General features: G+C 38.7%; 2 protein-coding genes across 3 annotated transcripts in view; one reads left to right on the forward strand and one right to left on the reverse strand.

Moving 5' to 3' along the window:
• The window catches only part of LOC113060912 (neuronal PAS domain-containing protein 3-like), a 783,891-nt gene that overhangs the window by 376,759 nt on the left and 389,969 nt on the right, over window positions 1–17,163 (forward strand). The window lies entirely within an intron of this gene.
• On the reverse strand, window positions 7,753–11,541 carry LOC113060931 (antimicrobial peptide NK-lysin-like). Its single transcript, XM_026230200.1, has 4 exons — window positions 11,420–11,541; window positions 11,102–11,166; window positions 8,260–8,355; window positions 7,753–8,191 (listed from the first exon to the last, which is right to left on the reverse strand). The coding sequence occupies exons 1-4, from the start codon at window positions 11,460–11,462 to the stop codon at window positions 8,015–8,017; spliced, it is 381 nt and encodes a 126-aa protein (XP_026085985.1). The 5' UTR covers window positions 11,463–11,541; the 3' UTR covers window positions 7,753–8,014.

Raw genomic sequence — 17,163 nt, forward strand, 5'->3', positions numbered from 1 at the left:
TTTTTGTACTGGAGGTGTCATACTCAGTTTCTGTTGTGTCACAGCCCTGCAGAGTTTAGATTTGACCTTCATTAAAGGGTTAGTTCACCCAAATATTAAAATTATGTCATTAATGACTCATGTAGTTCCACATGACAGTATACCGTACACACAGTTTCAATGGAGGGACAGCAAGCTCTCGGACTAAATCTAAAATATCTTAAACTGTGTTCTGAAGATGAACCGAGGTCTTACGGGTTTAGAACGACATGAGGGTGAGTCATTAATGACATCATTTTCATTTTTGGGTGAACTAACCCTTTAAAAGTTTATTTGAAAACAACAGGCTTTTCACTAATGCAAATGAATGAATTTCACTAATGTTGATATAAGTGTTAATTTCACTAGTGTTTCATAAAAGCTTTTCAATAATTATGGATCCTCATACTGTTCTATGTTTTTGATAAACTAAAAAGAACCAACTCATTAGAAACCTTCGTTCTGTAATCAGACTACACTATTGGTGCTTTTGTGAGAGTGATTTTTTATTTTATTTACCTTTAAATATTGTATTTTATTATGAAAATAAGCATATTTGTTGAGTTTATTTCCCAATAACAAAAAAGACATTGTAAAATATATCATGCATTGGGTCTGATGCCCCCTCGTGGAAAATAAATTACATTAAATTGCATTTTATGGTTATTGCCATTAGGGGGGCCTAAAGGATCTCTAAGGAGATTTTATACAGAGCAAATCAACTGGAATAGAGAAACACTCCAACTTGAAACTTTGATTTATAGACCTTGAGATATATATATATTCAAACTATTATTTTTTACATTTTGTACATATAAATACAAATATGATATGATAGTTCTTTCTGGTCCTCCAATCTGATTGGCTGATAGCTTTTTCTCTTTTGATGGGAGGGGAGGGCCAGATAGATAGATATATTTTTCTTCAGATGAAGGGGTTTGAGAATTATCTCAGCATACACTTATCTACAGCAGCAACAGGGTTCAAGTATAGGTCTCTGCAGGTAAGTAATGGGAGTTACCAGATCAGGGTGTTTTTAGACCATAATAACTGATTGGCAGACGTCAGACGGTTTAGGGGTGGGGTTGGGTAAGGGGGATCATTTTGAATGCATGATTAAGAAACACCCAGCAGTTTGAAAACACCCACAAGTTGATAAACGCCCACTTTTGCTCTGCAGAGACCTAAGTCTCACAGGGTTTCCCAAGCAAACAAGATCACCCCTTAAATCAGGAATGCCAAACTCAATTCATGGAGGGTCAGAGCCCTGCAGAGTCAAGATTCAACCCCAATCAAACAGACCTGATCCAACTTATCAAGTCCTTCAGGCTTATTTGAAAATTGGTTTTGGAGCAGGATTGGAAAAAAACTCAGCCCTCCATGAAAGTTTGACACTCCTGCCTTAAATATATGTATTTTTGGCATTAATCTATCTATCTATCTATCTGTGGGAGTTTTCTCTGTATGTATGTGAGCGTGTTCTGCATTGGGGATATTCTAAAGTCTCATCCCTTGATTTAAGAATTTTTTTTATTTAGATTTATTGATTAATTCATATTTTCTTTACAAATGAAATTAAATAAAAAGCTAAAAAAAAAGTGACGTGACATTCAGCCAAGTATGGTGACCCATACTCAGAATTCGTGCTCTGCATTTAACCCATTAAAAGTGCACACACACACCTGGAGCAGTGGGCAGCCATTTAATCTGCGGATGCCCTGGGAGCAGTTGGGGGTGCAGTGCCTTGCTCAAGGGCATCTCAGTCTTGGTATTGCCAACCCGAGACTCAAACCCACAACCCTAGGGTTAGGATTCAAACTCTCCAACCACTAGGCCACGACTTCCCCACGACACCCCCCCCATTTAAATTGTGAGTTTACAAGATATTTGACCACTTTATTTTAATTTAAATTTTGTGTGAAATGACTCCGGGGAGATGGATTTGAATAAGAAATATTTCTCTGTTCCAACTCTAGTTGTTTTGTGTCCGCTTTCTGGTGTCTTTGGACTTGTCTGGAAACTCTTCTGTGACCTTAGTCGGCCTTCAAAGTCTCTTTAACACCCTCATGGAGGTCCACTGACCTTTGACCCATCTCAATCTTCAAGGTATTTTCTTTTCCTCCATTCAGGTTTAACTGCCAGTGTCTTGGAGAGATAAATTATTTTATTTTGTATTTTACTTTTGTATCCAGCCAGTGGTTTTATTGGTAAAAACCTGCACACTGCACAGATAAAAGAATGGTCATGTCAAGTTTTGGTTTTTGTTTGTTCCCATCTGTCCTCACTTGGCTAATTTTCAGTTCTCATCAGCAGTTAATTTTCATTCATTTAGATCACCTGTTCCTGGTTTTTAGTTCCTGGCTAAATGCCTATTTGGCTTATGTTCATTTAGGGGGCTTTCACACTGGCAATTTAGTGCAAACGGGATACGGTTTGCATGAAAAATCGCTAATGTGAACGCTGTCATCGGACCCTGGTGCGCACTGGGGTACTGAACCTGAGACTACCTGGAGAAGGTGGAGCTCGGTTGCTCCTGAGCTGTGGCGTGGTTCGCGTGAATGTGCAAGCAACATTGTCTTGTCTTTGAGAGTTGGGTGTTCGGTGGTTAAGTGCCTCTGACGTTTTGATGGCTTCATTGCAAGCCATCAAAACGGCTTCATGGCTTCATTGAGTTTTTCACCAATAACATATAACGGGTTTGTATGGAATCGCCTGTTGTCTTAAATCCATACCTAATGTATGAGGTATTTTATTTACGATTGAAGCTTGACTTTTTTTTCTCTCTTGCTATTTTCGAGTTGGTCATCTCCTTTCCTTTTACCGGAACTGTCCGCAATGAAATTAGCCATTAAAGTTTGCTGAGGCCTGCTCATCTCTTCACATACTTCTCTGTCACTTCAGCACCCGCTTTTTTTGCAGTCCGTTCAGATACGATGCGTTGCTAAGCAATCGCAAGACGCTCAAAGAAACACATTTTAATCAATCAATCAATCAATCACCTTTATTTATATAGTGCTTTAAACAAAATACATTGCGTCAAAGCACTGAACAACATTCATTTGGAAAACAGTGTCTCAATAATGCAAAATGATAGTTAAAGGCAGTTCATCATTGAATTCAGTTATGTCATCTCTGTTCAGTTTAAATAGTGTCTGTTTTTATTTGCAATCAAGTCAATGATATCGCTGTAGATGAAGTGACCCCAACTAAGCAAGCCAGAGGCGACAGCGGCAAGGAACCGAAACTTCATCGGTGACAGAATGGAGAAAAAAACCTTGGGGGAAACCAGGCTCAGTTGGGGGTCCAGTTCCCTCTGACCAGACGAAACCAGCAGTTCAATTCCAGGCTGCAGCAAAGTCAGATTGTGCAGAAGAATCATCTGTTTCCTGTGGTCTTGTCCTGGTGGTCCTCTGAGACAAGATCTTTACAGGGGATCTGTATCTGGGGCTCTAGTTGTCCTGGTCTCCGCTGTCTTTCGGGGCAGTAGAGGTCCTTTCTAGGTGCTGATCCACCATCTGGTCTGGATACGTACTGGATCCGGGTGACTGCAGTGACCCTCTGATCTGGACACAGACTGGATCTGGTGGCCACGGTGACCTCGGAACAAGAGAGAAACAGACAAATATTAGCGTAGATGCCATTCTTCTAATGATGTAGAAAGTACGGTGTTATGTGAAGTGTTTCCGGTTCCGGTTTACCTAATTAATGCAGCCTAAAAATCCTTTAACAGATTTGGATATTAAAAGCATATTAGTATGTTATGTGTATGCCAGGTTAAAGAGATGGGTCTTTAATCTAGATTTAAACTGCAAGAGTGTGTCTGCCTCCCGAACAATGTTAGGTAGGTTATTCCAGAGTTTAGGCGCCAAATAGGAAAAGGATCTGCCGGCCGCAGTTGATTTTGATATTCTACGTATTATCAAATTGCCTGAGTTTTGAGAACGTAGCGGACGTAGAGTAGTATAATGTAAAAGGAGCTCATTCAAATACTGAGGTGCTAAACCATTCAGGGCTTTATAAGAAATAAGCAATATTTTAAAATTTATACGATGTTTGATAGGGAGCCAGTGCAGTGTGGACAGGACCGGGCTAATATGGTCATACTTCCTGGTTCTAGTAAGAACTCTTGCTGCTGCATTTTGGACTAGCTGTAGTTTGTTTACCAAGCGTGCAGAACAACCACCCAATAAAGCATTACAATAGTCTAACCTTGAAGTCATAAATGCATGGATTAACATTTCTGCATTTGACATTGAGAGCATAGGCCGTAATTTAGATATATTTTTTAGAAAAATGCAGTTTTATAAATGCTAGAAACGTGGCTTTCTAAGGAAAGATTGCGATCAAATAGCACACCTAGGTTCCTAACTGATGACGAAGAATTGACAGAGCAACCATCAAGTCTTAGACAGTGTTCTAGGTTATTACAAGCAGAGTTTTTAGGCCCTATGATTAACACCTCTGTTTTTTCTGAATTTAGCAGTAAGAAATTACTCGTCATCCAATTTTTTATATCGACTATGCATTCCATTAGTTTTTCAAATTGGTGTGTTTCACCGGGCTGCGAGGAAATATAGAGCTGCGTATCATCAGCATAACAGTGAAAGCTAACACCATGTTTCCTGATGATATCTCCCAAGGGTAACATATAAAGCGTGAAGAGTAGCGGCCCTAGTACTGAGCCTTGAGGTACTCCATACTGCACTTGTGATCGATATGATACATCTTCATTCGCTGCTACGAACTGATGGCGGTCATATAAGTACGATTTAAACCATGCTAATGCACTTCCAATGATGCCAACAAAGTGTTCAAGTCTATGCAAAAGAATGTTGTGGTCAATTGTGTCAAATGCAGCACTAAGATCCAATAAAACTAATAGAGAGATACACCCACGATCAGATGATAAGAGCAGATCATTTGTAACTCTAAGGAGAGCAGTTTCAGTACTATGATACGGTCTAAATCCTGACTGTAAATCCTCACATATACCATTTTTCTCTAAGAAGTAATATAATTGTGAGGATACCACCTTTTCTAGTATCTTGGACAGAAAAGGGAGATTCGAGATTGGTCTATAATTAACTAGTTCTCTGGGGTCAAGTTGTGGCTTTTTTATGAGAGGCTTAATAACAGCCAGTTTGAAGGTTTTGGGGACATATCCTAATGACAATGAGGAATTAATAATAGTCAGAAGAGGACCTATGACTTCTGGAAGCACCTCTTTTAAGAGCTTAGATGGTATAGGGTCTAACATACATGTTGTTGATTTAGATGATTTAACAAGTTTATACAATTCTTCCTCTCCTATAGTAGAGAATGAGTGGAACTGTTCCTCAGGGGGTCTATAGTGCACTGTCTGATGTGATACTGTAGCTGACAGCTAATGGTTGCAATTTTATCTCTAATAGTATCGATTTTAGAAGTAAAGTAGTTCATAAAGTCATTACTGTTGTGGTGTTGGGAAATGTCAACACTTGTTGAGCCTTTGTTTTTCGTTAATTTAGCCACTATATTGAATAAATACCTGGGATTATGTTTGTTTTCTTCTAAAAGAGAAGAAAAGTAATCAGATCTAGCAGTTTTTAATGCTTTTCTATATGCTACTTTCCCGCCAAGCAATACAAAATACCTCTAGTTTTGTTTTCCTCCAGCTGCGCTCCATTTTTCGGGCTGCTCTCTTTAGGGTGCGAGTATGCTCATTATACCATGGTGTCAAACTGTTTTCCTTAACCTTCCTTAAGCGTAAAGGAGCAACTGTATTTAAAGTGCTAGAAAAGAGAGAGTCCATAGTTTATGTTACATCATCAAGTTGTTCTGAGGTTTTGGATATGCTAAGGAATTCGGATACATCAGGAAGATAACTTAAAAAGCAGTCTTTTGTGGTAGAAGTGATGGTTCTTCGATACTTGTAACAAGAAGTAGAATTTACAATTTTGGCTATATGAAGTTTACACAGAACTAAATAATGATCTGAGATATCATCACTTGGCTGAATAATTTCAACACTATCAACATCAATTCCATGTGACAGTATTAAATCTAGAGTATGATTTCGACAATGAGTAGGTCCTGAAACATGTTGTCTAACACCAATAGAGTTCAGAATGTCTAAAAATGCTGATCCCAATGCATCTTTTTCATTATCGACATGGATATTAAAATCACCAACTATTAAAACTTTATCTGCAGCCAGAACTAACTCGGATGTAAAATCACCAAACTCTTTAATAAAGTCTGTATTGTGCCCTGGTGGCCTGTATACAGTAGCCAGTACAAACATAACAGGGGATTTATCATTAATATTGGTTTCTCTGGATAATGTTATATGAAGCACCATTACTTCAAACGAGTTATACTTGAAGCCTGCCCTCTGAGAAATCCTGAAAACGTTATTATAAATTGAAGCAACTCCTCCCCCTTTGCCTTTTAGACGCGGCTCGTGTTTATAACAATAATCTTGGGGGGGTGGACTCATTTAAAATAATGTAATCATCAGGTTTAAGCCAAGTTTCTGTCAAACAGAGCACATCTATATTATGATCAGTTATCATATTATTTACAAAAAGTGTTTTTGTAGAAATGGATCTGATATTCAATAAGCCAAGCTTTATCATTTGTTTATCCATATTGCATTTGTTTTTTATTTGTTGAACCTCAATTAAATTGTTAACCTTAACTTGGTTTGGACGTTTTTTGTATTTTCTAGCTCGGGGAACAGACACAGTCTCTATAGTGTGATATCTAGGTGAAAGAGTCTCTATGTGCTGAGAATTAACTGACCTCTGTGACGGGAGGCAGCTAGCAGACGGTCGGTTTAGCCAGTTGTCTGCTTCCTGACCTGGGCCCCAGTTAGTCAAGTATAAACACTAAGACTATGTGCCATATTTCTAGACTGAAGAGCAGCACCACCCCAGGAGGGATGAAGACCATCTCTTTTAAACAGGTCAGGTCTGCCCCAAAAGCTCGTCCAATTGTCTATGAAACCTATGTTATTCTGTGGGCACCACTTATATTTATTGTTTATGTTTTGGAGTAAATAACATGACATGTCATAGCACTTAAAAAGCATTTAATAAAGGCAATTATTATTATAAAAAATAAATGAATAAAAAATTATTCTGGCAAAATTACTAAAATTACGGTACTAACGGGTACACGGACCGGCACCGGTCCGGGGACCGGGGGTTTGGAATCACTGCTCTTAAAGACTCCTTTTTCCTACTCCTTCTTCGTGTACTCTTTACTAAAATCATGACCGCATGACAGGTTGTAGGTTCAAACCACAAAAACGTGAACTTGACTCAAAATGTTTAAACTCAAAGGAAATTTGACAGTACTTTCCCTCTACTTTAACTGACAATTCAGACATGCTATTGTTTCAGAGCTATTGTATCTCACATGAAAAGCTGATAGAGAAGTTCATTAGTGCAAAATGTACATTTCTGGATGTGTCACTAGCCATCTAAACAAACTGATAATGATTGGTAAAAGACAGGCTAAAATAATTGTCAGGCAAATGGACAAATGCTTTAAAATATTTGTCTGTAAATACTGTTTGCTGTAGCATGTTTGCTGTTTTTTTATTTGTTCATACTTGACTATAACCAATTATATTCTATTTATTCTTACTGTAAATTTGTTTTTATTGAAATTTCAGAGACAAGTTTGAAATAGGCACAAGATATTAATGTGTGGTTCTAATGGACCAAGAAACAGACCAATAAAACACTAATTGAATCATCCTTTATTTGTAAAAGTATCATGTCACACAACATTAAAGTTTCTTTAACACATTTATTTTTTGTTTTTTAGTTGAGTGTACCATGCTTCTAAATTAGAACTGTGAAACGTTCCATACCCGGGGTTACAAACTGGGTTTAGAACAATAGTAACTCAGGGGGGGAAGCCTTTCGGAAACAAACAAAAAAACAAAAAAGCCTTATGCATTTTTTTTTTATTTATCAAATATGATTTTTAAACTTTTATAAACTCATTAACTCCATGCCTGTTTCTTGCAAACACCAATATTAGCACAGATGGTTCCGGCATCATCAGTGGTTGAAAGTTCTTCAACCAGAATGTCCGTGAACTGGTTCACTAACTTCCTACACACTGACTTAAGGAATCCAATCTCATCACAGATCGTCCCCAGCTTATTTTTTATGTCGTCCTGTAGGAAATGAAGTCATTAGTCTCACATTAATTTATTAAAGCTTATAAGAAAGTACTGATACCGACCGGAGTGGCTCCATTGGAGAGCTGTTTTTTCAGTTTCTTCATCACCCACTTGCAAGCCCAGCACTTTCCAGGGAGTTGTTCTGTTTCTATCTCACCCTAACATATCAACATATGGCAGTATTTTAGTATCAATAGTTTATATGACATTTAGAATCGAATTAGCAGTTAAAAATGGGCATGACTAGCTGTTTAAAACACATTGTCTAGCTTATGCATCCTGCAAACACTCTTGAAGTTTCATTTCAGTATATGACAACAACAACCTTTATTTACAAAGCACATTTAACACAATAAATATTGATCCAAAGTGCTGTACATAGTGCATAGAAGGACTACACTATATAAAAAAAACTATTACAACTTTCCAAATCTAAAGAATAAAAATGTGTTTTCAGAGTAGATTTAAAAATGTAGGAAGGAGCAGACTGTAACGATCAGGACACAGGAAACGAGAGATCCAAGAGCAGTGTGTGTTTATTGGGTAATCCAAAAATCTGAACCCAAAAACAAGTAGAGGGGTCATAACCAAAAATCAGTCCAGAAACAAACAAACAGGAGCAAGAAACTAGAAACACCAGGAAACCAGGTGACGGAAATTAAGGACTCCATGACACAGACAGAAAACTGACCGGTTTAAATAGACAGGATAATGACGATGAAAGTGAAGACACCTGAGTGCAATTAACAGGTGTCCAATTACCGTGATGAAGGGACAAGGCTTTGTGGGAAATGTAATGCCTGCGTTGAGGTGCCTATGGGGAAGTGAGACCACTAGTGGACACCCAGAGAAACACAGACCAGACACTGTGACACAGACCTCTCATGATAAAGGGAGAGCATTGCACAGCTTGGACCCAGCCACCGAAAAGGCTCGATCACCCTTTAATTTGTAGCGACTTCGTGACACATTTAAAAGCAAGTGATTTGAAGATCTAAGTGACCTAGCAGGACAGTATGGCACAATAAGATCACAAATATACCTTGGTGCACAGCCAGACAATGCTTTATAAACAAACATAAGGATCTTAAAATCAACTTGAACCTTAATGGGAACCCAGTGAAGGGATGCCAAAACAGGAGAAATATGATCCCTCTTTCTAAACCCAGTCAAAAGTCTTGCAGCTGCATTTTGAACAATTTGTAATCGAGATGAAGTGAAGATTGAGGAAGACCACAATGAAAAGAGTTGCAATAATCTAATCGTGATGTTACAAAAGCATGAATTGCAAATTCTAAGCCTTTGCTTGAAAGACAATTCTTCAACTTTGCAATAGATCTTAAATGGAAAAAGCTTCCTCTAATAACCACACTAAGTTGTTCATCAAAGAATAGTGAAGAGTCAAAGATCACTCCAAGGTTTTTGATTTGTTTGCATACATTTGTTGAGAGAGGACCTAACTGTGCTTTCAGAGCAGGAGAGCAATCTGCCGGACAACCGAGAATTAAAACTTCTGTTTTATCCTCATTTAGCTGCAAAAAAATATTAGTCATCCACATCTTGATATCATCTAAACATTCCAATAACACATTAAATGAAGCAGGGGTGTCAAGCCTTACTGGAAAGTAAAGCTGACAATCATCTGCATAATAGTGAGATGAAATGCTGTACTTCTGAAAAATTAGGGCCAGGGGCAGCGTATAAAGGGAAAACAATAAAGGTCCCAAAATAGATCCCTGGGGCACACCAAACAAAACAGGCGCAGATGACGAGGAACAATTTCCTAAATTTACAGAAAAATTCCTCTTTTCTTGGTAAGAAGCAAACCACTTTAGTACATATATTAGTATATATATTTAGTACTATATATTCTAGTTGTTCAAGAAGAATGTTGTGGTCAATGGTATCAAATGCAGCGCTCAGGTGTAACATAACCAGCAAAACACAAGAGCCTGAATCTAGAGCAAGCAATATAAATTTGTATCCCTCAGCAGAGCTGACTCAGTGCTATGTAATGATCTAAAGCCAGATTGGAACATGTCCAACATATTAAAATAATTCAAATAAAACTGGAGCTGTGAAAAAACTACTTTCTCTAAAAGCTTAGAGATGAAAGGCAGTTTAGAGATCGGTCGAAAGTTACTGCACATTTCTGGATCAAGTTGAGGTTTTTTCAACATAAGTTGTACAATTGCGTATTTAAAACTAGCTGGAATGACACCTTTGGCTAAAGAACTGTATATGAAAGCAGTTACCATATGACTAATGGTAGAAAAAAACATCCTTAAAAAGATGAGCTGGGATAATATCAAGCTTAGAACCAGAACACTTCATAGTAGAGATTATAAGCTAGCTGATTAGGAGAAACAGGTTTAAAGTTAGACAGACAACTCATGGGACAAGGCAATTGCAAGTGACATGTTAGGATGGAACAATAGAGCTTCTAATATGATACATTTTTTGAGTGAAATGTTTTAAAAAGACTTCACAAAGCTCAATAGAGGCCTGGTGGTCAAATTTAGAATAGAGTCAATCGTATCAAACAGCATCAAATGTATCTATAGACTGGGATCGATGCATAAGACAGTGATTAATCATCTGACAGTCATATTATTGTTTGGCCAAGGTAGTAGTAAATTCTACCATCACCTAAATAGGTCATGTAGTTTTACTATTTTCAAATAACAGTTTGTGAATTTTGATGTGTAAAATAATCGCATACAAAATAATCACAATTAATCAAAATAAAAGTTTTAGTTTGCATAAAAGATGTTTTGCATATATTTATTATGCATATGCAGTCAAGGAAAGCTTGAAAATTAAAAAATAACTGAAAAATAACAGAATGCCAACTTAAAAATTCAAACAAATTGACCATGGTAAACGATGTTAAGGATGACTTACAGAGCTTTCTTCAAATCCATTTCCAATGGAAGCTTCTTTGTGCATTTCCCAGTGAAGGGCACAAACTGTAAGAAAAAATGCACGATAAATGTAGCACATAATGTGTTCATTTAATATAATACATGAGTTTAGTTAAAGAGCGATATGTGATATGTATACTTTAGGTACATTCAAGCTGGTTTTAGCATGACTAGCATTGCACATCAATGAACTTGAGCCGGTCCAAATATGTCTATGCAGTCTTTTCCAGCTAGGCAAACAAAATTAAGACAAGTAGGTGGATAAAGATAACCAACAACTGATCTGTGCTAGTTATACCTGAGGATATCAGCAGGGTAATCAGGATGATTCTCCGCAGCATCTTGTTTGGCAAAAGAGTCCGAACACAATGAGACTGAAAACTCTCCTCTTGTTGGCTGAAGGTCTTTGATGACACTCTTACTAAAACCCCTCTATTTTTACAAGTAACCACAGACACTGTGAGACCACAGACATCGCACACAGGGGCGTCATGCACTCATCATTTCTAAGGGGGCACGAGTTGGGGGGGGGGGGGTCATTTGACACACAGCAGCCACAACAGCACTTAAGTTGTATTTATGTTTTACTTTTTCTTCTAAACATTTCCAAACGCATTTACTGAATTAACATATATATCTTGATTCCCACCTTAATAGATTATGTTGATCTAAAGTGTGCAATGGTCAAAGTAAGCTGATAATGTAATCTATTATATGTTCATAAAAATGTGTGTTTACTTTGAATTAACAAGGGTGTTACGCCATAACATATTTCTATGACATAATTCATATTTCTATTATTGAGTTCATATTTCATGTGAATTTATAATTGAAAGTTAATGTAAATAAAAACATTGCAAGTTAGACATTTTAGTTCAAGCACTCTCAAAAACTACCATTAAAATGAATGAAGCTGTTCACACTATGAAATTAACATCTTACAGATTTGTACACACATTCGCACTTTGTTGTTTCTGGTGAGAGTATTCGCCAGAAAGAGGCATTCAGTCAAGCGAGCGAGTGAACAAAATTCCGGCATTTTAGCGATGACTCATCTGATTAAATATAAATATATATATATATATATATATATATATATATATATATATATATATATATATATATATATATATATAGGCTATTTATTTATTTATCCTTTTGTCTTTAGGAGGCAACATTCAAAATCCACTTGGCTCAAAAATCTGAGGGGGCACGTGCACCCTCTCTCTGAATGGGCATGACGCCTCTGATTGCACAGACCAGTTGCGTTTGAAATCTTGCATTTGAAAAGGGTTGCCCTAATGCCACCCCATTGGGACTAATTTATGCCAGTGCAACTAGAAGCAACCTCAAAGAATAGATGAATGATCAATTGTTATTACCCACTCTTTTCGAATTCCCTCGACCTTCATGAAGAAAGAGTCTCTTTAACTTGCAGGGCATTTGATGGTTTTCACACTAAACCACACGTTGAGGTTTTCAGTATAGAATCAAGAACTGCTTCCCCATTTCTAATTCTCAAACTGTCATAATTTTAAAAGTCCTTCATGAATTGATGTGACATTATGAATCAGTAACAAACCCTGAGAGTACAGAGAGAAAAATCTACACCATATCTTCTCATTTCTGTAATCTTAGCATTTCTGTAACTCTTACAACTAAAATATCCAATAATTGACGTTATGCAACAATGGTAAACAAAGTTTAATTTCAAGACAGATCGTCTAGTTTGTTAGTGTTTGTTTAACATAAAATACCCCACACATTACAGTCATTACATTGCTTAAAAAGTTGCCCCGTATCATCACCTTTAGAGTCTTTCATTCTGTAATCAGAAAACACTGTACGTGCTTAATTTATGTCACAGAATGTTGCTTATCGGAGCTCATGAAGACAAAATTAGGGAAAAGGTATTTAATCCAACTACACAAGGAATACAGAGAAACAGGTTTGCAACTCATCCAAAACACAATGTTAGACAGGACCCTGAACTCAAGAAACATGGGAATATAAATCCTAAACCAAATGAAGACTAATAGGCTGATTAATAGAAAAGAGGGGAATTCCCAAAACTGGGAAACTAGGTCAAACAAGGAACTGTAGACAAAAATCATACAATCCATAGAACATACATGTGAGATTTTATTTATTTATTTTTGACAGACTGAAAATAACTGACTCATTAGAATCATTTATAATTTAACTACACTGCATGTGCCATTGAAGAGGTATTTTGCAGGAAACCTGGGTATTTTTGTACAGAATTTGGAAAAATTCACACGTAAGGAACCATACGTCATTAGGTTTTCTTATTTTACTGTATAGTCATTTATCTTAAAATAAAACCAAATCTGAATAAGGAACATTCTAGGTTCTGACCACTGATATGTATATAAATTCTACTATACTATTATAATACCACTATAGATCAGTGATTCCAACCCTAGACACAATCTACTGCTATTATACTGAATTCACCAAACCAGATATTCATTAAACTATCTTGTTGTGTGTTCTGTAGAAGAAAGTCTAGAATAAATGTTTTGAATGACATGATAGTGAGTGAATGACGATTTTCATCTGCAGGCTGTTTTCACGCCTCTACCACAACAACAGACATCTGAACAGCACTGTTTGACAAACAACCCACACACATACGCTGATACTGCCCAAACCCCTTCACACGTCTCTTCTTGTAGATTTTTTGTTACTTTAAAGGCTTTAGCAATCAGTCATCATTTCCTTTGAACTAGTTTCTCAATAAATGTATTTTTCCTCACACTTGGCCTGCAGTGAGAAGAATCAATAAATACGTATAGCTTCAGCTGGCTAATGGCCATGTTTTAAAACTGTTGTGTTTGAAAGGATGCAAAGATGATCTGATGCTATTATATATCTGAACATATCAGTCACTACGAGAAAGCCTTGACAAGGGAGGAAATGGCTTGTGTGGTTGTGTTGATCTCAAGCCTTAATTTTGTCTCAGATCATCAGCCCTTTTGCATCTTAAAAATTGTGAATTATACTTACCATAACTTATATTTTCTACATATCTGCTTAATAAAAACTTCTCATTAAGTGAAATTCTTCCCTTATAAACTTTGTTACAGATTAATGATACATTGTCCAGAAACCAGTTACTGCAAGAAACACAGAAAATTGACAAATACAATCTGTTAAAGGGGTCCTATTATGCTCTTTTACAAAGTATTAATTTTGTTTTGGGTGTACTGGAACAAGTTTTTCGTAAAAACATTATTTTTCACATATTTTGCATTATTACAACACCTCTCTGCCCAGTCTGACGTGAATGACTTGAATAGTTCCCGCAATGAAAGTCCGCCTTCTGCATTATGGAATGTGGGGTGTCATTTGTTAGTGATTTCTGCAAAATAAAATATCTCCTTTTGAAGTTGAATATGAGCTTTGTAAATTTGCTGATCTTTTTTTATGCTCAAACAGCAAAATTACAGACAGCTGTGTGTTTTGGTCATTGTCATGTTGGAAGTTAAACCTTCTTCCCATTGACTACTTTCTGGCAATTTGATGATATTTTACACCATCCATTTTTCCTTCCACCTAGTCCCTGCTGCACTAAATTCCTGCAGCTGCTTCAGAGTAGCTGTGGGACCCTCTTGGTCCCCTCTCTGACTGGTTTCCTCCTAGCCCTTTCATGCAGTTAGAAGCGATGTCCTGATCCAGGGAGGGTCTGTGTTGCACCAAATACCTTCCATTTCTTGATACTTTACTGTGCTTTTAGTCATTGAGAAAGCGTTTTAATCTTTTTGTATCCATCTCCTGATATAACAGACAGACTGAAGGCAGGGGGTTAGTGGTCTGCAGGATTTTATTGAAACCGATATGAATAAACAGTGGGGAGTAGCAGGTGGATGAGAGAACTTGAGATCTGACTGTATTTTTGAGATCTGACTGTACATAAAATCTACGGGTCCACAACAGTCATCAGCAGTCAAAAAGAGAAAAAGATCATCATCATCTAGTCCCATCCAGAAGTATGTATTAATCATGGAATCGCTCCAACTCCTCCACATACTCTTCTGAAGACCTTTCCTCCAGCAAGATCTCACATGTAGTCTTCAGCCCAGCCCATCCTGTCTTTGGTCATTCGTTCTGTTTTAGGATGGATCTTCTGTAACAGACAGACTGAAGGCAGGGGGTTAGTGGTATGCAAAATTTTATTGAAACCGATATGAATAATCATCAGCACTGGAAGGAGATGGAGGATTGCTGGAGAGAAAGTAAGCACAAGAGGTTAGTTTTGAAGGAGTCGATGCTGGTAACTTAGACAGTGGAGAGTTCCGGTGAAGTCACAAGATCCAACCATGAGAGTGACTGAGGTGTGTGTATTTATTTGGAGGTGAGCTGATGGGAGGATGGTGAACAGGTGCTGGTGATTAGATGATTGGAAGGTTTACAGGTGCAGGAGATGAGTGTCTGAGTGAGTGCACTGTGGATGATGAGCCTGACCAACTTGTGACACCTGACTTGGACCTGTCCACAACTTTATCCCAAAGATGTTTTAACAGTGCCTTGCTACTCAGTTAGGGAAGTCGTGGCCTAATGGTTAGAGAGTCAGACTTGCAATCGAAGGGTTGTGAGTTCGAGTCTCGGGCTGGCAGGAATTGTAGGTGGGGGGAGTGCATGTACAGTGCTCTCCCCACCTTCAATACCATGACTTGGGTGCCCTTGAGCAAGGCACTGAACCCCCAACAGCTCCCTGGGCGCCGCCGCAGCATACCCACTGCTCCGTGTGTGTGTGTGTGTGTGTGTGTGTGTGTCTGAGTCTGTGTGTCTGTGACATATCAGGACACAACTCTGTATAATGACATGGGTATGACACAGGTATGACAAGGAGAGGGTGACTTATGAGGACATAACCCATGTCCCCATTTTTCAAAACGCTTATAAATCATACAGAATGAGTTTTTTTTTTGAGAAAGTAAAAATGCTCAAAGTTTCCTGTGTGTCATGTATGGTGATACAAGAAACACGGGAGAGATCCAAATGCAGGGAAGAGGTTTTATTGAGGGGCAATCCAAAAGGGGTAAAAAGTCCAGGCAGGGTCAAAGCCAGAAAATCCAATAATATAAAAACAAAACAAGAACACACGGGAAAAGCAGACTCTGGAATGTATCATACATACGACAAGGACTCCGTGACAAAGACTCAGACAGACCGGGTATTTATACACAGAAGGATAATGGGGAAACAGGAGACAGGTGGGGGAACAATCAATTAACTAAAACAAGGAGGAAGGTGACCAAATAAGGGAACAGGAAGTGGTGAGATGACAGACACCGTGGGAACGGAGGACACCTAGTGGACACCCAGGGAACACAACCCAGACACTGTGACAGAACCCCCTCTCTACGGAGTGGCTTCCAGACGCTCCATGATAGACAAAACAGAGACCAGGAGGGAGGCGGACAGGTGGAGGCTCAGGGGGAGGGACGGAGGGCCAGACTAACAGAGGGGAACCGGGACAGGAGTGAAGACACAAAACAAGAAAACAAACCGTAACATGAAGCCTCCCCAGGGCAGAGCAGAAGACCACCATGTCCGTGTGGTCAGAGCGGAAGCCCCCCAGGGCGGAGCAGAAGACCACCACGTCCTCGTGGTCGCCGTCAGAGTCCCCAGGGCGGAGCGGATGACCACCACGCCCCTGTGGTCGATGCCGGAGTCCAACAGGGCGGAGCAGCAGACCACCCAGTGACTTGACTCTGGAAGTTCAACGGTGACCCGCCTTGTCTCTGGAAGGTCCCCGGTGACTGGCCCCTGACTCGACTCTGGAGGGTCCGCTGGCACCTGACTCGACTCTGGAGGGTCCGCTGGCACCTGACTCGACTCTGGAGGGTCCGCTGGCACCTGACTTGACTCTGGAGGGTCAACTGGAACCTGACTCGACTCTGGAGGGTCAACTGGAACCTGACTCGACTCTGGAGGGTCAACAGGAACCTGACTCGACTCTGGAGGGTCAACAGGAACTAGCCCTGACTCTGGATGGTCAAAGGTAACTAACCC

The sequence above is a fragment of the Carassius auratus genome, chromosome 42, assembly GCF_003368295.1.
Source record: "Carassius auratus strain Wakin chromosome 42, ASM336829v1, whole genome shotgun sequence".
Taxonomy (NCBI): domain Eukaryota; kingdom Metazoa; phylum Chordata; class Actinopteri; order Cypriniformes; family Cyprinidae; genus Carassius; species Carassius auratus.

What these genes read in the sequence shown, in the direction of transcription:
- LOC113060931 (XM_026230200.1), bottom strand. Translation starts at nt 11,462, where the DNA reads ATGCTGCGGAGAATCATCCTGATTACCCTGCTGATATCCTCAG. An exon ending in TACCCTGCTGATATCCTCAG is followed by an intron (nt 11,167 to 11,419) that starts GTATAACTAGCA and finishes TTTTTCTTACAG; the next exon opens with TTTGTGCCCTTCACTGGGAA. An exon ending in ATGGATTTGAAGAAAGCTCT is followed by an intron (nt 8,356 to 11,101) that starts GTAAGTCATCCT and finishes TTGATATGTTAG; the next exon opens with GGTGAGATAGAAACAGAACA.